Source organism: Nomascus leucogenys, chromosome 2 (assembly GCF_006542625.1).
Source record: "Nomascus leucogenys isolate Asia chromosome 2, Asia_NLE_v1, whole genome shotgun sequence".
NCBI lineage: Eukaryota > Metazoa > Chordata > Mammalia > Primates > Hylobatidae > Nomascus > Nomascus leucogenys.
Genome location: NC_044382.1, coordinates 139,777,887 through 139,801,472, shown reverse-complemented (window position 1 = coordinate 139,801,472; position 23,586 = coordinate 139,777,887). Strand labels below are relative to the sequence as shown.

The 23,586-nt window shown below is 48.6% G+C and overlaps 1 protein-coding gene across 6 annotated transcripts in view; it reads left to right on the top strand.

Moving 5' to 3' along the window:
- Positions 1 to 23,586, top strand: part of ACSL6 (acyl-CoA synthetase long chain family member 6) — a 61,546-nt gene that overhangs the window by 21,840 nt on the left and 16,120 nt on the right. For 4 of the 6 annotated variants that reach the window (XM_030818460.1, XM_030818470.1, XM_030818472.1 and 1 more), the window contains exons 5-17: positions 444 to 545; positions 1,050 to 1,149; positions 1,696 to 1,874; positions 3,025 to 3,057; positions 4,420 to 4,471; positions 12,981 to 13,054; positions 14,728 to 14,805; positions 16,295 to 16,429; positions 16,837 to 16,971; positions 18,050 to 18,145; positions 19,498 to 19,570; positions 21,667 to 21,755; positions 23,175 to 23,291. In XM_030818460.1, the coding sequence (XP_030674320.1) occupies positions 444 to 545; positions 1,050 to 1,149; positions 1,696 to 1,874; positions 3,025 to 3,057; positions 4,420 to 4,471; positions 12,981 to 13,054; positions 14,728 to 14,805; positions 16,295 to 16,429; positions 16,837 to 16,971; positions 18,050 to 18,145; positions 19,498 to 19,570; positions 21,667 to 21,755; positions 23,175 to 23,291 (1,263 nt within the window). Of the gene's footprint in view, positions 1 to 443; positions 546 to 1,049; positions 1,150 to 1,695; positions 1,875 to 3,024; positions 3,058 to 4,419; positions 4,472 to 12,980; positions 13,055 to 14,727; positions 14,806 to 14,862; positions 14,941 to 16,294; positions 16,430 to 16,836; positions 16,972 to 18,049; positions 18,146 to 19,497; positions 19,571 to 21,666; positions 21,756 to 23,174; positions 23,292 to 23,586 lie in introns of all 6 variants that reach the window. The other 2 variants (XM_030818477.1, XM_030818467.1) reach the window with 1 other exon arrangement.

The window sequence follows — 23,586 nt, the reverse complement described above, 5'->3', positions numbered from 1 at the left end:
AGGGCTTCCAGCATACCCGGGTTGGGAGTCAGGGAGGTCCCTCAGATCTATAAGAATCCTGGCCGGGCGTGGTGGCTCATGCCTGTAATCCCAGCACTTTGGGAGGCCAAGGCGGGTGGATTGCCTGAGCACAGGAGTTCGAAACCAGCCTGGGCAATGCAGTGAAACTCTGTCTCTGCTAAAATACAAAAAATTAGCCAGGTGTGGTGGCATGCACCTGTAATCCCAGCTACTCGGGAGGCTGAGACAGGAGAATTGCTTGAACCTGGGAGGCAGAGGTCGCAGTGAGCAGAGATTGTGCCATTGCACTCCAGCCTGGGTGATAGATCAAGACTCCATCTCAAAAAAAAAAAAAAAAAAAAAAAAAGAATCCCTCCTGGGGATCTCCTTCCCCTGTTGAAGAGTCCTTGTTTTCCCATCACTTCCCCCACATCTGTGTGCAGGTGGCCAACAGGGCTGAATTTCTGGGGTCCGGACTTCTCCAGCACAATTGTAAAGCATGCACCGATCAGTTTATTGGTGTTTTTGCACAAAATCGGCCAGAGGTGAGCATCCACCTTGACTGGTTTTAGAGGGATTCGTGGGGTAGGGGTTGGCTACCATGGAATAGTCCTGCTTTCACTGTTTGTAGGGCCCAGGACAAAAGAAAAAACAGAGACCCTTGGGCTATGCCACAACTCCTCTTCCCACCCTGGCTCTGCCCCTCATCAGCACTGGCCACCCCAGCCACGCTCCATCCACACCCCACCCAGCTCTACAAACAGCTGCCTCTTGAGCCAGTGGGGAGGAAAGACCTGAGGAATAGGCTCATGCGGGCCATGGAACTGTCCTTGGGGGCAGTTTAGACATGAAATCCAGGAGTTACAGAATTCTCTGGGACAGGCGTGGTCCAGAAGGCTGTGGGTGAGCAAACACAACCCATTAACCTCGTGGATTCCTTGCCACAGGCATAAGGCTTAGAGCAGGGACCCTGGTTACCTGGGCCTAAGGGCAGGACAGCCCTCTAATCTCCCCTCTTTCCCCACCCCCTGCCTTGTCTGTCTCCATAGTGGATCATTGCGGAGCTGGCCTGCTACACATATTCCATGGTGGTGGTCCCGCTGTATGACACCCTGGGCCCTGGGGCTATCCGCTACATCATCAATACAGGTAAGCCCACTGCCACCCCACCCTGCCACTGGCAGCTGGCCCCCAGCCTCCAGCTTCCCAGGTTATGCTGATTGTCTGACACTCGTAAGAGGCACTTTGCTCTCAGAAAATACTAGGGGCTTACACTGTGGCTCCTGAGTCGGCTTCCTGAGTCAAGCTGTCCCCTGTCAGACTTCACCCGAAGGTTCCTTCTACAGGGCTCAGCTGCTAAGAAGGAGCCTCTGCAACAGCCTCCACACAGGGTACAACCCTCTGAAGTTCATGACAGCTTAGCACAGATGCAGGGGGGTGGGCAGACCTGGGACGATGGGGGCAGAGCCTGGAACAAAGGGGAGCTTGGAATCTGCTTGAGGAGGTTTCCTGGCCTTCTGCCCTTGGTTCCGCCCAGGACCCATGGCACATTCCTCTGTACACGAGGCCCGTCTTATGTATTTATTTACACATAAGCTATGGGCACACAGCTCATGGAAGTGCTGCCTGGCACATGCTGCCTGCACTCGTGGCCTGGGCCCACATGGCCTGACTCTCCTTGATGGCCCCCTGCAGCAGACATCAGCACCGTGATTGTGGACAAACCTCAGAAGGCTGTGCTTCTGCTAGAGCATGTGGAGAGGAAGGAGACTCCAGGCCTCAAGCTGATCATCCTCATGGACCCATTCGAAGAAGCCCTGAAAGAGAGAGGGCAGAAGTGCGGGGTGGTCATTAAGTCCATGCAGGCCATGGAGGTGAGGGTCTGCTTCTGGGCTGCTTGCTGGGCTACTGCTGGCTGATCACCAAGTCAGAACTTCTGGTTATCTGTCCCTCTCGTGCCCTGGGGTGGCTGTTTTGGGCCCGCAGGGTATATCAGTGTCCAGACAGGGCAGGCTTTGCAAGGGATGGTGGTGGGTGTTGGGGTTGGTGCCCACAGGCATCCTCTAGGAGACAGGCTCCATGGCTGGATCAGTTAATCCAGCCTGGCACTAGGCGCTGACTGGTGGACTGTGGTGCCAGCTTACCTCAGAGGTGCGCACACAGCCTCTGGAGCTTCCTCATTTCCAGCTAGCCTCAGCCTGTCTGTGTCTGAGGACTATAGACATAGTCCAGGAGTCTGGGAGAGCTTCTTGCAAATGTGATCCAGACCCCCAGCGGCCAGCAGAACGGATGTTTCTGTGCCTGGCCTCCCCAGAGACATCAGGTTGGTGGCAGTTTGTGGTCTGCTGGGGTGACACAGGACATCCTGGCCTTCAAGGCCTCAGGCCCTGCCCAGTAGCAGCTGACCCCCCACTATGCCCTACTGGATCTAGGCCCCAGGCCCTCCTTCTCCTGCTTCCCTGTGTGCTCCCCACTCTACTGGTAATGCCTCTGCATTGTACCCCTCCCTGGCACTGGCAGCTGACCTACACTGGCAGCCCCCACCTTCCCCACTAGCACTGACTGCTCATCCAGAAGCCTAGTCCAGCCAGCTGCTGCATCCCGAGCATGTGCCCAGCCGTGCCAAGAGCACTTTAAGCCCAACATGCTCACACTCGGATTGCCATTGTACAGGTGGCGTGTGCACTTTGCTTAGCCTCTCCCTGGGGCTCAGCCTCCCTGTCTGTAATGTATGGGGTGGCCTAGAACCTCTAGTCACCCTCCCTGTCTCCCAGGAGCCTCAGGCTTAGGTGTCTGTCTGAGAAGAGGCCACTGAGGTCGTGTCTGCCATGACCATCTCAGTGGCCTTTTTGGAATCTTAAACTCTGGGATTGGTGCAGGAGTGAGGCCTACTGAGCTGTTTATTCTGATTTTGTGTGTGTGGTGTGTGTGAGAGAGAGAGAGAGAGACAGAGACAGAGGGACAGAAAGAGAGAGAGAGTGAGAGAACTGTTGAGCATTTAAAAACAGCATTTTCTTCTTTCAGGACTGTGGTCAAGAGAATCACCATGCTCCTGTGGTAAGTGAATCCGCCTGCAGGTCTTTATTGAGCAAGATGGCATGCAGGGCCTGTCCTCACAGAGTCCCTCACTGTGCACATAACAGCACCTCTGTGTTAATAAGCAACTCCTGTGTGCAAGCCAGGAAATGCCCACTTGGGTGTCCAGGACTTCTGTGGGCCGAGGGCCCAGGGAAGGACCTGGAACAGGAGTCAGGTATTTGGGAGGGAGAAAAAAGGGCTGCCAATTCTGGCCACCCTTGGTTCTTCAAGTAACTTCTTTGGGAAGTCTTATTTTCTCCCTATGAATATGGCGAACTCTCCAGAAGATGCAGTAGACAGAAGCAGCAACAGAACCAGAAATGGACTCTTGTGCCAAATGGGCTTGTGGCATCTGCTGTCTTTGTTCATCTTTGCTTTGTGAACTGTTCTGTGCGTCATCCCCATGTGATACTTGCTGGGGTTGAGCCACAGCGAGGACAGCTGCCCTCCGGGATGGGCCGTGTGGGGGTTTTCAACTTTCTAAAAGGCATATGGCCTCCAGGCCTCCCTCCAGCTCAGTCCTTCCCTCTCCCTTCACACAGGCCTGAGCAGGTCACCCCTGGCTTCCCAGGGTACTGCATGGGTAGCTCCTGGTGTTTGCCCATCTCCCACACATCAGGGCTCAATCTTAGAGAACCACTCTCCCATCCCTCAGCACCCTTTCTCTCTTCTGCCTCTGTGCGTGTGCCCAGGCTGGTTCCTCTCCCCAAAACACCCACCCACACTTCATCTGGAGAAATCTTGCTTGCCCTTCCGTCTCAACTCAACTGTCACCTCCTCTGGGAAGCCATCCTCTACATGCAAGCAGACTTGGTGGGCTCCTTCTGGTGACCCCAGACTGTGTCCAGTGCCAGGGCAAGGGCTGATGCAGAGCAGCCTTGGTGACACAGTGGGCAGCTCAGTGCCCAAGCCACACGTGCTCCCAAGCTTAACCCCAGATACTTGGGAGAACGTGCGAAGGAGGGAGGGAACTGGGTCACATCCACTAGAAAGGTCAGAGCTTTGATAGAGACTGAGATGTGGCCACTGCAGCCCAATCCCACCTAGGATAATTCAGCCCAGGCTCAAGTAGGGGAGGCAGTGGGACCAGATGTGAGGTTGGTGGGACAGGTTAGTGTTCACACCCCAGTTAGGTTTCCTCAGCTTCTTTTTCTTTTTCCTGAGCGCTCACCTGCCCACCTTTCTGAGCGCAGCACACAGGAGCATGCAGGCGTGCCCAACACATGCTCACACCCACATACAGCATACATATGGGCCTGGCTGTTGGGGGAGCCCAGGCATCTTGGGCCCTGGCTGGCCACACTGGGTCTCCCTAACACACTCCTCTTCTCACCCCTGCAGCCCCCGCAGCCTGATGACCTCTCCATTGTGTGTTTCACAAGCGGCACGACAGGTAAGCAGAGGCACGCAGATCCCCAGCCATGGCTACCTGCACCCTTCCCTGGTGGCCTAGCAGGTGACTGCTGGAGTCTTTGATACCCTGTTTGAAATGGGCTGAGCCTTGTCTGGTGCCTGGCTCCAGGCACTGAGTCCCTCCTGCACCTCCCAGTGCCCGGCATAAGAGTGGCCAGATGCAGATGGACAGTGTGCATTGGGAGGTCCAGTGTGAGGGCTTGGCACCTCCCAGAGCTGAGTCAGCAGAGTCATGGGCAGCTGGATCATGTGCTGAGGGAAGGTCCTTTCTCACTGGCATCATTTCTCTCTGGTAAACAGCTCTCACTTCCCTGCTTTCTGCCCCTTTGTGTTGGGGACTGAGGAAAGAGTGTGAGGTTTGGCGTCTGACAGCCTTGGTTTGAGTCCTACCTCCACTGTTTGCTGAGGGACTGTGAGCCAGTCATTTAACTTCTCTGCCACCACTGCCCCCAATTTCTCATCTGCCATGAGAGTGGCTAAAGGTGCCAAGTGGGAGATGGGACAGTATGTGAACGGGCAATGCAGATGCTCTGCAGGCTGGGGCTGGTGTGCCATGAGCAAGGCTGTCAGGCAAAGCACACAAGCAGAAATCACGCCCTCTGTGCTTGGAACTGACAGGAGCACACACATCAACAGTGGCAGGAATAATCAAGGAAGGCTTCCTGGGGGAGGCAGAAAGCGCAAGAGGACACAGCACAGGCACAACCCTCTGCATTTCTATAGCATGCTGTCCACCCTCTCTCTGCACCACTGGGGCCTCAGCACAGCCTGTGAGGTGAGCAGGACTGTCACCAAGACTGCTTGCTCCAAAGGGACACCATCAGCAAGTAGAAGCACCAGGACCTGTGCCCTGCTCTCATAATTCCCAGGCCAGAGCCTTTCCCAGTGCTGCCTTTCCATCTCATCTGATGACGTGGATGTCACTTGCCTTGCCCTAAATGGGCAGGAAGTCTCCAGCCTTCTTTTTCCAAACTGAGGATTGGCCCATCTTGATGACAGCTCTCAGTGGGCAGTGAACTGGGGCTCTGCATGCCTTCTGCAGATGCAGCCTCTAAGGCATTTGACAGACCTGTGACCAGCCCTACAACCAGGATTATTCATGTCAGTGGATCATGATAAATATGCTTTATTGAATATAGATAGATTTTTACCATTAACTCACATGGGTTCAAGGATTTCCACCATATTCTACTAAACTCTGTCAGAAAAATAACAACACAACCCTTCCTCTCCAGGAGCTGACATCCAGAGCCAACCCAGAATTCAAAAATGCCCTTCAGGCTTATGTTGCTTTTTAAAGAGCAGTTTCCAATGTCTTTTTGTCTTGAGATTTACAATGTGAATTTTTGGTGACATGGTTTTGGGGAGCAGGTCACGGCTATGGCCTTACTTTTGGATCTGCCTTCAAAGTGTGCCTTCAGCCTTTTAACAGGTCACTTCGTCACAGACATTGCCCTTGGATCTGGAGAAAAACTTCGTGATGCAGAAATGTGCTATTGCCTGGCTGGGGAGGGCAGACATCATGTCCAGTGCTTTTCCAGACTGTAGGAAGCTGAGCCATCCTGCTCAAGCTCTGTGTGGTGGAAGCAGAATGTATGGGGCTTGAAACATAGGCTGTGATTTACTTTCCCAGACCTCCCACTCCAAAGCTATGGCTGGTGCCTGGGCAGAGCTGGGGGAGTAAGCAGAGCTCTGGCCTGATATCACCCCGCCTGGCTGTGCACTTGGATTTCCTTGGCTTTAGGCTAAGCCCGTGCTGTGCCTCTTGTACGCATCCTCTTGTCGGGCACATCAGCCTTGTGTGTCCTCAGCATCACAGCCCAGATACAGCTTCCCTTAAATGTAAGCTAAATGTCCTGGCTCCCAGCCTCATCAAGGGCCACATTGTTCTTTTCGTGGGGAAAGATGGAAAATATGATCTGAACCTGACATTTGGCCCATGATTCTGGTGGAATCATTCCAGGAAGATTTCCTCCTTGGCATGCGGTGGAAAAAATCTGTGGAGATTCCTAGAATAAGTCAGTACTTTGAAGTCCCTATTCAGGCCAAAAAGGCCTGGGAGGTGGTGAGAGCTTGTGGTCTGTCTGTACCCAGTGATGGCTGAGGGGTGGGCATGTGGTTTGCTGTTCATTTCAAAATAACTCTTAGCTGGACTGGAATCTGAACCCATTCCCACCTCTGAAAAAAAGATAATATGTGGGTGTAACACAGCCCAGTTTGGGAAATTGGGTTTCTTGAATGATAGTTAGGATGTTTTATCCTTGTGAGTTCATATACCTTGTCTTCCCAGCAAAGAAAATACAGTGCTTTTAAAAAACATAACTTCCAGTCTATGTGTTTTTAGTACTCATTTTCTAATTCATCTATATTCATTCATTCAGCTCATTTTTGTGAGTACCCACTATGCATCAGACCTAGCATTGGCTGCTGAGGGCATAGGGATGGAGAAGACATAGGTCTGCACCCGTGAGCTCCCAGCTTGTGTCATCAGGCAGTTACAATATGATGCGGTCACTGCCTTGAGGTCTGCATCCCTGGTGCATGGGTTACCCGGTCACCGAGAGATCAGTACAGCAGGACAGAAAGAATTCCCAGAGGAAGTCAGTCTAAACAGAGTCCTGAAGGATCGGTAGCTGCAGAAGCCAGGGAAGGGCATTCCCTGCAGGAGAAAGAGCATGTGCGGAGGCCTGATGGTAGCACAGAACACGCTGCTTTGAGGGAGTTTTAAGAGGAAAAGAGAAGGCCCAAGGCAGGGCTTGAGGGCACGAGCACGAGGGAGATGATGGGACAGGAGTTCCCACTAGAGGTCAGGCAGGAGGGGCTGGACAGGCTAGAGGAGAACAGGGTCTGTCAGCATTGTCTGTGGGTAAGTTGTAACTGGAGGATGTCACCATGAAATGACCTGCTGGTGCTCTTGACAAAGGCTGGTCCTCCCAGCACTTCAGGAGGCCATGGTGGGCGGATCACGAAGTCAGGAGATCGAGCCCATCCTGGCTAACATGGTGAAACCCCATTTGTACTAAAAGTACAAACAATTAGCTGACTGTGGTGGCACATGCCTGTAGTCCCAGCTACTTGAGAGTGGAGGCAGGAGAATTGCTTGAACCTGGGAAGCAGAGGTTGCAGTGAGCCAAAATTGCACCATTTCACTCCAGTCTGGGCAACAGAGCAAGACTCAATCACAAAACAAAACAAAACAAAACAAAAAAAAGCTGGTCCTGGGGCGTGGGGTAGAGGAGCTGGTTGCTGTGGACTGAGGAGCGAATGGGAAGTAAAGATATTGATTCAGTACAAGCATGTGTGCACTTCTTTCAAGAAGCTTGGCCATGCCACCAAAAGTCATGCTCCATCATATTCATAGCAACACTGTTTGTAATAGTCAAAATCTGGAAATAATTCAAATGCTTATTTGCTTACAGTAGAACATTATGCCACGATGTTGAGCAAAAGAAACCAGGCACAAAAGATTGTATGATTTCTTTCATATAAAATTATAAAACATGATAAATTACCCTGTGGTTTTACAAATCAGGATAGGCGGTGTCTTCTGGGATAATGGCACCCTGGAAGGGTGATAAGGGAGCCTCTGGGACGCTGGTGATGTTCTATGTCTTGATCTGGGTGCTGGTTGTATAGCCAAGTTCACTTTGGAAAACTCCCTTGAGCTTTACACTTATTTGGGCACTTTTCCATGTGTGTGTTATACTTGAGGAGAAAGTTGTGTTTTTTTTTTAATAGTTGACTATGAAGGTATGGCAGAGAGCAAAATTGGCAGCTGGTGGAGCCAAGGGCTTTGGGGGAGGTTTGTTGCTCTTCTGGAGATCCTGGAAGTGTTTCTTATAGCAGAGAAGGGGCCACTGGAGACAGAGGAAAGGAAGAGGATGCTCAAGCACCAAAGCCCCCAAAGCTTTGGTGTGGGTCGGGGAGAGAGGAGGCGTCCAACTACCAGGGAGGAGGTGGCCCTGCTAAGAAGGAAGGGGTAAAAGCAGAGTCTGGGAGGCCAGAAAGATGCGGGGAGTCCTCTGATGGCTTCTGCCATCTTTGTGGAGTGGGAGTCAGAGTCCTGGCTGAGGATGAGAGGAGTCTAAAGGGGGCATGTGTTGACAGTTTCTGGGAAGAGAGCCCCTCTGGGACAGAGGCTATGAGCCTCGGGGGCCGCGCTGTGGAGGGAGCAGGAAGGATGGCAGCTGGATTGGCTTGGTGGGGTTTTCAGAATGGGATCCTTGGGGAGGCCCAAGAGCTAAAGCACTTGACAGGAGAGTGCCTGAAGGGAGGGGCACAGGAGTCAGCGTGGGAGGGAGGGAGGGATGAGAAAGAAGATAGGAGGGGAAGGGCCACAGGTCTGGAGTCATATGAAAGCGTCTCAAAGCATGAGGGATCAATTCTAAGCACTGGCTGTGGGGCCGGGAGGCTGAGGGGGTGGATGGAGGCCATTCAAATTGGGGCATCCCTTCTGTTCTAACTGAGGATGCCCATGAAAGCCCAGGCATATACAGTCATTTAGCTGAGCATGTAAGTGCCCATCATCCCCAGAACTGTGGCTACTCAGAGGTGGGCTTTCTGGGGAAAATGTTCACCATGACCTACTCGTTTTGTGATCTATTTGGTTCAAGACCTTAATGAATGTAGACATAAAATTAAATCTCAGCACTCCTGCTGTACAGCTTTAGAATTACTTAACCTCTCTTAAGCTTGTTTTCTTGGGTATTAGATGAATACATTTAACTTACTGCATAGGGTTGTTTCAAGAAATAACTGAGTTACCGTGTATGAAGTGCCCAGCACAGTGCCAATGTTAGTGGGTGTTGAGTACTTGGCTACTATTATAGTTATTATTTCTATTCTTACTAGCCCTCAAGTCTGATTTTTTAAAAATTGGTGGATATGGGATTGATAAAAGTAAGACTCAGACCTAAAGATTTGAGAGCCTTTAGCAGGAAGACAAACACTTTACCTGCATTATGAAACTTCCAGAGAATGTCAGTCACCAGTAACTGTTATAACCCACCTTTGACTATTTAAAAGCAGAAACAAGCAGCCAGAATCCCCCAGCTGGGTGGCCCAGAACTGTCCCCAAACCCACTTCCACCCCTGCAGGAGAAACCTTGAGCTCAACTCCATCCGCAGTTGCTGTCAGTTGGAGCCAACATCCAACCAGGGCAGATGGTCACCCAGCAAAATGCCTTTCTACATAATAGCCACGGGAGGCCTGCCCAGGAACACTGGCCAAAGCCAAGATGTCATTGGCAGAATCTAACACTTGGAGAGTTTTTCTTCAGTGGCTAGAGAGAAAATTAAATACAAGAATGGTCAGCTTATGAGTGGATGATGGGAAATAGACAGTGGGTCTCATACTGCTGAGACACTGGTGGCCTGGGTAGCCAGCATCTCTTACTGACATTGCACCAGAAAAGGAGAAAACCAGGGAAAATTCTGCAATTTGATTCTGCAACCTTTCAGTCTTCCCCCACAATTTGTTGCCAACATTCACTTCTTCATCATCCTTTGGGACCACATGTAGAGACAACTTAAATAAATAATTTGGGCATGTCTGGGAATGTTTTAAAATTCCATATGCCATTAGACGTGTATAAAATGGCATTCATATCCACAAGAAAACTAAAGGACATGAACTTTTCTCATCATGTTGGAGAAGAAAAGGGCTTATCTAACCAAGTGGAATTGAATAACTACTGCTGTTGTATGTGTTTTGGCTTGAACTGAATGGAGGCTTTAGAATTTCTTTTTTATCAATGAAGACAGTTTTCCCTTGAGATTCTTACACCATTCACCCTGAGTTCTCTCAAGCATGAACAAGTCAGCCAACTTTGCAAATCCAAAGCTCTGTAACACGGGACTCTATTTCATGACACTTCTGATTTCATACCTAGTGTTTGGAGATATTCCTTAGAAACCTCCAGATCCTAAGAGTCAGTGGGAAGAAATCCCACAAAGTGGGAATACTTTGTGGGCCCAGGTACTCTGTGGGATTTGTATATGAGACAACTTGGATATTTCTTAATCCGAGCCTGGATTTGAGGAAAGATGTTAGGATGAAAGAAGGATAGGCAGAGATAAAATTAGACCCCATGGCACTTTTTCTTTTCAAAAGGAAGATATTTTGACAGCTATTTATTAGAGAAATGTAACTTTTTAAATCATGTCATAATCTTCTGTGTGCCCAGAATCACCTCTGTGATTTGCAATATGAGTGGAAGTGCCAGAGTGCAGGTTAAAATCCCATCCACCACACATTTCAGTCAAACAGATGTGTCTTGTCTCTTGAATTCAAAGATTGGACCATGCCTGATGCTCTTATCTCTGACAAATGGGTCAGCAGTAAGTTGAACAAGTAGGCCTCCTGGGCTATAATTATGAGAGCAACTTTATTTTTATCTCCATTCGTGCCTTTAAATTTGTGCCGCGGGGGTAGTTCTTTTTCTGCTCCTGGGCAAAAACGCAGGCATCTTGTGCCTTTTCTGGTCACTCTCAGTTAATAAAATGTCCTATGGACATTGCAAGTCACAAACACAGTCTTAATTCAGAATTACATGTGTCAGTCCAAAATAGGAATCAGTACACTTCACTGAGACTCCTTCCTCTCCTGAGCGAGGGCTGGCTGCAGGCTTGGTAAGGAGGGCATGGTCCTCCTCTCCTCTGTTCCTCTCTGATGTTTTTCCTTCTCCTCCAGCTTGCTAACAGAGGTTTCTGCCCTCTCCTACCAGGTTTGAAGTGGGGTAGGAGAGTAAATAAGTGGACTATGAAAGTTGAAAGATGGTTTTGGGCAAACGTCTAAAACTCCCTCTGCTTGTTGGCTGCCTTCATGAGCACTCTTGATTTAGGTGATGCCCTTCCTTGGGTTGCCTGCTGCCTGCTCCACTTCAGCTTCTGCCTCTGGTGTACTCTTGATTGTCTCCCCTCATGGCCAATGGTCCTTTTGCCCTGGCAAACTGGTCTCATGGATAAGATTTCTTGCACCCCACCATTCCCACCACTGCTCTCTGAGACTGATGTTCCTTCTGTAGACTCCATATCCAGACTCCCTGGGATTAATTTGTTTTTTTTTTTTAGTTTTACAACCACAGTCTTCTTCATCTTTCTCATTGGGCCCCCTAGCTACAGGGAGCACAATCAGGCACTTCAAGTGATCCCATAAGGGGCTGAGTTAGCTCAGGTGTTAGGTTGAGACTGGGAGAGAGGACCCTTCATTCCTCCCCTTTTGATGGGCTATGACTCAGTGTAGCTGTCTCCAAAGATAAAAAAAATTCTCTCTCTCTCTCTCTCTCTTTCTCTCCCCACCCCCTCATTGAGGCAAATTTCACATAGCATAAAATCAACTCCATTTTAAAGTGAGCAATTCAGGGGCGTTGAGTACAACACTCTCTTAGTCTCTACTCAGCCCTTTTATTGCCTCATTCACGGTGAGGTTTCCAAAGTTAACATGTTGGCTTATTTAATGTTTCCTGGGTAAATTCTGCCTGTAGTCTGGCCCCTCACTTTTGCATTTTGCAGCTATTGTATCTGCTGCCTCAGTGGAAACGTCTGATTTAACATCTTTGGCTGCCTCAGTGGAAACTAATTTAACATCTTTCATACCTATATTATATCTTTAGATCTTATAGAAGCCTGTGAGGTGGGCATTACTGTCCCTATCTTACAGGTAAGGAAACGGAGAGGAACCATTGTTCCTCTCTTGCCACTGTTATGCTGGCAGTGAGTGGCAAGGCTAGGATTTGAGCCCTGTCAGATCTGTCTGGCAGGAACTTTGGGATTGTATCTACCCTGACAGGAAATGGTAGCCAAGTTGGCCTCCCCAGCCTGCTGTGCCTGGGATCCCTAGCCACCTCTACCCCCTGAGTCATCCTAGCAGCCCCTGACTTCCTCAAGGGCCCAGAGAACTAGGCCTCACGAGCAGTAGTGAAAGGTCATCTCAAAACAAAGCAAGAATATTTGTATCCCATTTCCGCGAAGGAGCAGGCAGGAAGGGCTGCCCAGCCCTCTTGGATCTCCAGCCTGGCCTGAGCCTGGGGCCTTTCCAGGTGCCAAATGCAGCAGAGAAGTCCTCTGCCATCAGAGTTGGCTTCTGGACTCAGGAGACCAGCCCCACTCAGGCCCAGGGACTAGTACAGAGCCCTTGCTGTATGTAAGGGGACTGGGGGCTGACAGCCTCTGCTCCTGAAGGAAGACGGGAGAGGATAAGGCACAGACCACAAGCAGCTGACCCTTCAGGCCTTGAGGCACCCCTCCTGTGCAGCCATGTCACCTGTCTCCTGGTCCCATGCTGCTGGGAGCCTAATGGTAGGCTATGTCTATAGGAAGTCGGTCCCTGAAGCAGCATTCATCTGCCTGTAAGTCTAAAGGTGGCTGAAGACAAAGGCCAGAGGCTTGGGTGGACAGCCTGGGTGTCTGGGGCTGCCAACTTGGGCACTGTTCTCAAGAAGTGGCCCTTGAGTTTCCAACTAATTTGACTTCTTGCTTTCTTTTTATAGGGAACCCAAAAGGTGCGATGCTCACCCATGGGAACGTGGTGGCTGATTTCTCAGGCTTTCTGAAAGTGACAGAGGTGAATAAAGTAGAATTACTGTTGCAGGTGTCTCTTGAGGACAACCTCAAGCCTCAGAGGATTTTTTGTATTTGTTTGTTTTCTTTTTATTTTTTTTTCCTGATATAATCTGGGCTGCCATTCACAGGCAGGAGTTTCTGTTCTTATTAGAGCATCCCCACTTTTACCATCACTTTTCACTCCAAATACTGAAATGATCCATACATGACAAATATTCAGTTGATTTCTGGGAGTACTAAGATCCCAGAAGGAAAAGCATGCAAACCTATTTTTCCTTTCTAACTTCAAATAACTTCGGAAATTGATATACCTATGGTTTTGTGTGTACCTTTATTTAGAAAGTAATCCTTAATAACTTGTTTTTCCAAGGTCAGGGTTTAATTCAGTCATTTTGTGTTTAAGGACTACTAGAGTCTGAGAAACAACGGCAGCTGCTAATTTATAAGGCTGTACTTAAAGGTAAATCTAAAATCAAAAAAGCTTTGTTATCTTGGCCTGACCAAAGCATGTTAGCATTTTATAACTGGCTAACAAAGGAGGACTTTTCCCACAAGTGGTGAGTATGTCCTGCAGTTTCCTTCAGCATAAAGGAGTGTATCTTTTCAAAAAAGTTTGGCTTTTTCTCCACTGTGGAGAAAGTCACTCTCCACATTCATGGTAGATGGCATTATAGAGTGTGTGCCCCAAACGCTTAGTAGAAAACTGTGAGAGACAGTTTATTTTAGTAGAAAACTGTGAGAGAGAGTTGATGGCTGAGCCCAGGTCAGCAGCCAAGGTTTGCCCAAGCTGGCCGAAAAGCCAGCACAGGAGAATGAAGGCCTCTGCAAAGGGGTGGAGAGCAGGGAAGTCCAGCAGAGGAGAGCACCTGGAGGCACAGCCCACCTGGATCCCAGGCCTTGTGCAGGGCTGCCCTGGCTGGAGTAGCCCCTGTCCCTACGGTCAGTCCCATCTGTGAGATGTGTCCTGGGCCCTCCCTTTGCTGGCGGGGCACAGCAGGGCTCCCTGTCAGCGTTCCCTTTAAGGCCCTGGTTCCAGGGATGGCTTGTGAGGCCAGGCTCAGCCAGTGTTTGGGATTTGGCCTTGTCTCCTCCTCTGGCTGGGGCTCGTACCCCAGCCACAGTTGCCTAGACTTAGGAGTCTCTGGGCCCCTTTCTCTGGAAGGACTAGAAAGTGCTGACTAGCCAAGACCTTCTGAATCCCTGCCCAGGTAGCCCAGGGATCCTGGAGAAACAGGGTGTGGGGCAGGTCCTGCAGGTGTGGGGAGGAAGGGGAGAGAGCCCGGCTAGCGCTGACTGACTGCAAGTGAGGGGCAGGCCCTCAGAGAGGAGACTTCCCTGCGGAGCCCACTCTGCTGGTTTCTGTGTGCTTCATTTGGCTCTTTGCTTCTGCAGATAACCTAGACCCACTGACGCTGCGACCTAACACTCCGCTTCCTATGCTGCCCTGTCTCTCTGTCTCTTCTCTCTGCACCTTCCCCCTCCCTCTCTCTCTCCTTCTCTCTCATTTCTTCTCTCTTTCATCTCACCTCTCTCTCTGTCCTCACCACTCCCATTCCCCTCCCCCTCTTCCTGTTTGCCCTCCAGGACCATTTTCTCTTTATTGTTTTATGATTCTCTTGTCGTCTTCCTGTCAGTGTTTCTTTCCTTTCTGTCTCCCATGCCCGTCGCCTGCAGAAAGTGATCTTTCCGAGACAGGACGATGTGCTCATCTCCTTCCTGCCTCTGGCTCACATGTTTGAGAGAGTAATCCAGGTAAGACGCCCACCTGACTGACCGGGCCTTGCCTGGGCTCCTTCTTTTTTCTTACAGAGTCAGTGGGCTCCCACTTGTGCGGATGTGCACATTTCCTATTTGCCTTTAGCACACATGTTTGAGCGAATGGTGCAGGTAAGGCCCTGGCATCAGGGAGGCACGCTCTGTGCCTAGAACCCATAACCCTAGCGGGTGTCACTTGTCACAGGTGGCATGAAGTAGGACCAAACTGCCCTGTCCTCAGAAGGTACCATAGGGGTCAGAGGGCTCAGAGGACTTTAGCCTCCCCACTTGTCCCTCCTGGGAGCATTGTTCAGGGAAGCCCCCAGGCCTGCCCTGTCTTACCCATGGACACACTCAGCTGAGAGAGACCACAGCTGATAGCATCTTCTCAGGGAGCATTGCAGCTTTGCAGAGGGCTTTACCATTCAAACTCTGTGCAGTACAGCTCCATTTATGACCAAAACACTTATGTTCCATAACTTTTACAATTCACAAACTCCTAAAAGAGAAAACAAAAGAGTAAAGTTGGGGAATGAAACTGGCATGGCTCCTCAGGCTGCAGATGGGGACTGGCCTGAGGCTGGCCCTGAGACAGGCCTTGTGGAAGTACAGAGAGAGTGGGAGGAGGAATCCATATGTGATTATGGAGACAAGGAATTCTCCATATATGTGTCACTGAAGCTACCAGTGTATGAAAAAACTGTGTCTTCTAGGCCTTTCCCATTTTGCCTTGGGGGAGGTCTTATGTAATAGTGCAGGTAAGGCCCTGGCATCTGGAGAGCATGCTTTCCAGCTTTCCAGACCTGGATTCAATGCCAGCAATTACTGTAAATTAGTTTTGTGACCCTGGGCAAGTCATGTAACCTCTCTGAGCTTTGTGTTCCTCACCTGTAGAAATGCCACTTCCCTTACAGGGTTGCTATGAGCATTAAAGAAAGGAGCATATATAAGGCCCCTGGTGTACTCCTAGTCCCATTAGGAACCAGCCAGGGGCTCCCCCTTGGCCTCCCACTAAACAGCACCCACAGCCAACTTCAGCAGCATCTCCAGTACTCATGGGGCCTACACACCTTCACCTTCCCAGAATTCCCTGGGGAAATCCAACAACTCTAAGACCTGGAACAGACCCATTAGTAGGCTGTAGTACATCTCAAAGACCTGAGTCCCCAGGGAGGCCCATGTCCAGGGTTTGGGAGTAGGTGAGGGGGCACACGCCAGTGAGAATGGCTGCTTTGGCATCTCCCAGAGGCTCAGGATTCCACTCCATTTTCTGCTTCATCTCCTTGTGCCTGAGTGGGACTTAGTTGGAAGGTGAGGGGATGGGGATCACCTCAGATGGCATTTGTCAGTGTCTCATGGCAGCAGCCAGAGCTGGGTCAGTGGGTCATGGGTGCCCTCGATGTAGGGCAGCACTTTGGACAGCTTTGGACTATAGCCAGCAGTGACCACCCTAAGGGAATCCTCCCTTCCTGTCCTGTCTTTCCAGTCTGTCGTCTATTGCCACGGAGGGCGCGTTGGCTTCTTCCAGGGAGACATCCGCCTCCTCTCAGATGACATGAAGTCTCTGTGCCCCACCATCTTCCCTGTGGTCCCACGACTGCTGAACCGGATGTACGACAAGGTGAGTTCTGCAGGGAGTCTTCAGCCAGGCTCAGGGGCTGCATATTTGCTTGTTTGGACAGGGTCTGGAGCCCCAGGCAGGCTTTCAATGCCTCCACGGCCAAGTCCTGGAACTTGCCTCCTGTTTTGTAGTTCCTGACTCTTTCTCATTCTTCCTTCTCCTGTTTTCTTCCTATTCTCCAAAAACCCCTGTGGGAGAGATTTTTTTTCAGGAACTTCCATCTTCACAGCATGCCTGGACCCTGGCAGTGTTAACCTTCAACTCAATGTCACACATTCAGTGACCTCCTACAGGGGTAAAATGGAACATGGCTTCTCTGCTGGCCAGTCTGGGCCTTATTCCTGGGGGACATGTCTAGAAGTGAGACATTCAGGCTCTGACAGCTGCTTCCAACTTGTGTTCCTCAGATCTTCAGCCAGGCAAACACACCATTAAAGCGCTGGCTCCTGGAGTTTGCAGCAAAGCGTAAGCAAGCTGAGGTCCGGAGTGGAATCATCAGGAATGATAGTATCTGGGATGAACTCTTCTTTAATAAGATTCAGGTAAGAAAATGAACAAGTGATTATAGAGTGACACCTAAGTATCCAACGGGTGACCTTACAGGAAAACTGGAGAAATTCATCCCAGTGCCCTGTAATCATGTGAAATAATAACTCATTTGCTCATGAAATCAAAGCTTAAGCTACGATTGAAATTTTAAACTTAGACATTTTTGATTTTTGGAGATATGTTACATTTGAGATGAGCAAGAAGAAAACCTACTATGGATACTAGGTCCCTTGATCTCCACAGGCAACAGTGTGGCTTTGCCCTTGGGTAGTCAGGTCAGTGCTCCACTGAGAAGCTCCTGGGCCCTGAAGGTTCTCTTGCCCCTCCCTATAATCCTGGCCATGGTGGCTTTCCAGCAGCATGGTTCTAGCCAAATGATTCAAAATCTTCTTTTTCCTTCCTGTGTTCTGTCCCTTTAATATCTCCCACACCAGGCCAATCTTGAATTACTTATTTCTGTGCCTCCTCAAAAGTTTTCAAGCTTGCATTATCCAAGGAATCTGTGGTTAATTAGTAGCATTATTCATTTTTTTCTTGCTACTCTATTTTTAGTTATGAAAATTAATATTTAAAATATCTTGGCTCAACTTACATAAACAAAGTGTTTCAAGTATTCTTTGTCCTCAGCAGTACATAGTAAATAAAGGATGGTATTAATTTATACATGAAAAAAGGCAATGCCATTAAAATGGAAATTGGAAGAAATTGTCCTAAGTAATTGTTTTGGATTCTTGTCAACGATGGGAGAGTGAGGGAACAGCTGTGTATTTTAAGGAAGGGAGAAGAACTAATATTATAGAATGCCACCCAGACTAATGGTACTTATCTCAAAAGGCATAAAAGAATTGGTCATATGGTGGATTGAGTTGCAGATCTGATTGTGTTTATCATTAGGAAGGGGAAGGAATTTCCTCAACTCGTGTGTTGTACAACGTCAGGCCTTCTTTCTGATCCCAGCCCTAGCATCCAGGTAGGACCCAACTGTTGGATGTTGACCTTGGATGAAACCCAGATGGGCTGGACACCCTCTCAGACATCACAAAATTCAGCAGCTCTTCTTTCTTCCCACAGGCCAGCCTTGGTGGGTGTGTGCGGATGATTGTTACTGGAGCAGCCCCAGCATCACCAACAGTTCTGGGATTTCTCCGGGCAGCTCTAGGGTGCCAGGTATTGTCATTGTGTGTCCTCCCTTGGGAACAGCAGGAAGTTCGTTAGGGCAGGAAAACTACTATACCCTCTACTGCTCAGAGAAAGAACCAGGGGACAAGATTTTTGTGAGACAAAAGCTCCCTCCTCTGAGGAGGAAAAAACTCAGAGCCAGTGAAAACCAGGATGGCATTGCCACATTCTGGAAAGCCCAGGTTTATCCACTCTGGGAAATTCTTTTATCTGGACCTTTGGAAGTTTTTCACAAAGGGCAAAGGGATCAGACAAACCATAGATAGATCATCAATGTGCTGGAGAATCTGTACCACACCTATACTGCGTCTCTATCTGCTTCAGCCTGCAAAATATCTTGCAACCCAGAAAAGGAGAACAAGGAAGAAAGCCCATTTATGTGTTATTTGATCTATTATGTTTTGTCATCTCTAAAAGTTTATTTCTTCATTTTCCATTCAACTCATATTTATTAAGTTTCTGCATATGTAGGGTATCATAACGTGGTTGTGGCTGACAGATTTGAAGTAAAGTAGACCCATCTTTTTCATAATTGTGCATGCTTACATTTTTCTGCTTTAGAAGCCTTGATCTTTATTTACTGTGCTCCTATTCCACATCGGCATGGCCTGACCACTTCTAAAGGCAGACACTCCCACATGGTGTATTCATGCAAACAGGTGGGGCTCTGGAGGGGAATAGCTTATGGAGCCAAAATAAAACACAGAGTAGATTTTAAAATGTTTATTTTTAATGCATTATTATCCGGATGAAAAGTAGATCCAGTGGTTGAAAATAGGTCAGAAATCTTTACCCTAAACTATATAACCTTATCTACTAAGTGTCTGTGATAAAAAAAGCACTTCTCACGCCTGTAATCCCAGCACTTTGGGAGGCTTAGGCGGGTGGATCACGAGGTAAGGAGATCGAGACCATCCTGGCTAACACGATGAAACCCCGTCTCTACTAAAAATACAAAAAATTAGCCGGACATGGTGGCACGTGCCTGTAGTCCCAGCTACTCGGGAGGCTGAGGCAGGAGAATGGCGTGAACCCCGGAGGTGGAGCTTGCGGTGAGCCAAGATCGTGCCATTGCACTCCAGCCTGGGCGACAGAGTGAGACTCCATCTCAAAAAAAAAAAAAAAAAAAAAGCACTTTTTGCAAGTGAATGTGGCCGTGCTTCTCGTCTATGTTCAGTTTCACCTGGAGTTATCTACCTCCAGAGCACCTCCCTCCCTCCATCGCCCTGATCATGAAGCAGTCAGACACACTCAGTGGGAGGTTAGCTGTCTGAAAGGGGTGGCCAGTCAGCTCTTGGAGAGTGTGTGCCCACAGTGTGGCTTCTGGGTTTTGTTTGAAGGTTTATGAAGGTTATGGCCAAACTGAGTGCACAGCTGGATGTACCTTCACCACGCCTGGCGACTGGACCTCAGGTAGGACGGGCTAGAGATATGGGACTGGCTCACAAGGCACTGCGGAGTAAAAGCAGCCAGCTCTAAAACTCCCTCATGGAAAGTAAATTTGCATGGGTACTTAGGAAAAAAGCAAAAGAGATAGAAGAAAAACATTAATGGTGGTTATGTCTGGATTGTGGCATTGTGAATCTGTAAACACTGTTGAGGTTTTTCCCTTTTTTATTCATCCTTAGCATACTGGAAGAATCTGGTCTAAATTTGGTGAGTAATCCATGGGTTACCCACTACAGCCCTGCTTTCCCTTGGCCCTGAAGGATGAATCTCCTCAGAATGAGGGTGTGGATGAGAGCTGTTCCTTTCTGAGGTTGCCGCTGCCTTTGAGACATTGATATCACAGGAGAACGTAGTTCTCAAAGGGCCTCTAAAATGGCCCTTTAAGAAACAGTACTCTGGCCACTATGAACCTGCCTCTCTTTTACACGTCATGTCCAATTCATAGCCTGCTTCCTTCATTCTAAAATACTGTAAGCAAGGCCATGTAGTATCTAGAATCTATAAAAGTGCAATATACTGATATTATAAACATTTTTCCATCTGGAGTTGTATCTTGTGATCTGTTACTTCTTTTGTGCATAACTTCTATTTATCTATAAAAGAAATAGGAAAATACTAAAACCTGTGCCAAAAAAAAATGATCTCCAAAGGTGGTTCCTGTGGAAGATCTGCCAGCAGCAAAGTGATTAAATAATTTGTTTGCAAAATAGGCTTTATTCAACTATAATTTTAAAAGACAGGACTAAGGAAAAAATGCTTCCATACTTAGCTTGGCCAAATATGATTTCAGTTTAAAATCCACCTAGCCTGTTTCTGCTGACTATCTCAAGGTACTCTGAAAATAATATTGCATTAAACGGCATATTTCTTTCACATGCACGTCATCCTAAAATTTTCCAGTTTGTAGTTGAGCAAACTTAAGTACAAAGAGTGGCCCCAGGCTTGGAGAGGAAGTCAGTATCCGGAAGGATTCTTTTGCTGAGTGGTTTTCAGCAAAAGGGGAAACAGGTCTGTAGTAGGCAGCCCATGGATTACCCACCAGATGTAGAGCAGGTTCTTCCAGTATCTACCCTCATGTATCCCTTCCTTTTGGACATGTATCTCTTCCCTCTCAAGTCATCCTTTATATTTTCCTATGTAAACACTGCTGAGGTTTTTCCCTTTTTCAGTTCACTCTTAGCATAAAACTTGAAAAGGTTTTTTGCGTGTAAGGATAGATATCTTTGAATAGTTTTGTCAAAGATTTGACAGCCTCTCTTTTAAAAGAGAAACCAAGGTGGTAAGCCTCATTTTTCATATACGCGGCTCAATTTTCTTTCAGGACCTTGGCTAGCATCTGCTTAAAACCCGTCCAACTTGCCAGTGAATTATCTAACAACCACAATCACTAGAAAAATGACTTAGATGTAATTTTGTGGTAAATTTGACCAAGAGAATTTTGAGTCTTATTTTCATAGGGCAAGTTTCTTCATCCCAGCTTTCCATTCCTTTGTTATGCAACGTGTGGTGTGGGACCAGCAGTAGCATCGCCTTGGTACCTGTAAGAAATGTCGAATCTCAGGCCCTGTTCCAAACCCACTGAATCAGAATCCACAGCTTACGATTTCTAGATTTCCAGCACATTAATCAACAGTCTGATGGCTAGAGGAAAAGCAATGATTGCTATATTTTATGATCCCCAAACCAAGACGTGTGATCTGACAATGGGGAAAATGATTTAATGTGGGCACCATTGTCAAAAGTCTTGACCCTGTGGTTGATGCCCCCTACCCTACCCTACCCAGGACCCTGTGCACATTGGTGCTGGGCCAGGTGTGCCTGTCCTGCTCATTAAGAATCAGATGTAAAACAAATGCCCAGGCAGAGGTTGGCCTTTGCTTTCTCCAGAACTTTGTTTTATTACCAACACTTGCAAGTAACAAATGCCCCTTTAAAGGTGTGTTACTTTCCATACATAATTCCCCGCTTTGGCCGCTCAGAGATTTTAAGGGGCTTGGAACATCTTCAGTGCTAAAACGGATCTGAACACTAACAAATGCCATCTTGCTCTGGTGTTCCAGGGCACGTAGGGGCGCCACTTCCCTGCAATCATATCAAGCTCGTTGATGTTGAGGAACTGAACTACTGGGCCTGCAAAGGAGAGGGAGAGGTAAACAAGGATTTAGCCATTCATGCCTGTGGCTGCTACATGTAGTGAGTAAAAACAAACAAGAACAGTAGGGATGGAATGATTTTCCTTTTGCCTTGTGTATGAAGTCATTTTAAACTACTGATTAATTTGACTCAGCTCAACTCAGCATCTCCTCTCCTGTTTATGAGGCAACCAAGGGCCAGTGCTGGGAATGAGCTGGTCTAAATCAAGATTTGGAATTCCCAGACTTTTAAATTAATTAATTTATTATTATTATTATTATTATTATTATTATTATTGTTATTTGAGACGGAGTCTCGCTTTGTCGCCCAGGTTTGAGTACAGTAGTGTGATCTCTGCTCACTGCAACCTCTGCCTCCCAGGTTCACACCATTCTCCTGCCACAGCCTCCCAAGTAGCTGGGACTACAGGCGCCCGCCACCACGCCTGGCTAATTTTTTTTGTATTTTTAGTAGAGACGGGGTTTCACCATGTTAGACAGGATGGTCTCGATCTCCTGACTTCGTGATCTGCCCACCTCGGCCTCCCAAAGTGCTGGGATTACAGGCATGAGCCACCGCGCCTGGCCCTTGATTAATTAAATTTTCAATAGAGACAAGGCCGTGCTCTGCCACCCAGGCTGGAGTGCAGTGGCGTGATCATAGTCCACTGAACTCGAGGCCATAGCCTCGAACTCCTGGGCTCAAGCAACTCTCCTGCTTCAGCCTCTCAAGTAGCTAGGACCACAGGCATGTGTCACCATGCCAAGATAACTTTTAATTTTTTTTTTAGAGATTGGGTCTTGCTGTGTTGCCCAGGCTGATCTTAAACTCCTGGCCTCAAGCAATCCTTCCTGCCTCGGCTTCCCAAAGCACTGGGATTACAGGTGCTAGCCATCATGCCCAGCCCCAAATTTTGTGAAAATTCATTTTTTCCCCTAACTGTGTCATGGCCTGCTGCTGTGTGATCTGTCCCAGCAGAAACATGACCCTTTACAAATAGGCCAGATGGAGTAGATAGAGCTGGCCTGTACTTGTTCATTCCATGGGAGTGAGTGGGAATGATTGCCTGTTAATGGGGCAGGGGGCTGAAGCATTCCTGGTAGAATCAGCCAGCCATCAATATCTATGATGAATCCCCATCAAGTGTCACAGAGCAGCATGTGGCCAAGGCCAGAGGGCTCCTGAGGGAGAAGAGATGACAAAGGCCTAGAAGGTCGGGGCAGGGGAGAAAGATGGGGAGGATGTTGCTTGACAGAAGACAGGAGACAGTTCAGATGGCTGCTCGCTGTTCCTCGTCCTCTGTTTCCATCCCTGCCATATCCACAGTGGCTTTCCTGATGGATAATGCACCTTATCTCCGTATGCCTGGTGACAGCCTCCCATCTCCTCATTCCTCATGCTGTGGCTGAGAGAAGCCATGGTTTTTGTCCCATAGATATGTGTGAGAGGACCAAATGTGTTCAAAGGCTACTTGAAAGATCCAGACAGGACGAAGGAGGCCCTGGACAGCGATGGCTGGCTTCACACTGGAGACATCGGAAAATGGCTGCCGGTGTGTACGTTTGGAACCACAGATCTCCAAACATTTTGGCGGTGGGAGGGTGTGTGGTCCGGGTCACTGAGGCAGGAGTCTTCTCCAAATCCCCCCTGACAATGACTCATTCAGGAGCACCTCTGGGGTCTGGGGGGAGGCTCTTCCTTCTCTGAGCCCCAGAGCGTCTTCCTCTTCTCACTCCATCTCATGAAGGTGATGAGGGACCTGTGCAGGTGGGTGTGGCTGAGGTCTTGGAGACTGAATTCCTATCCTTAATGGTTCCCAGAAAGACATCTGACAGTGTGTGGAATCT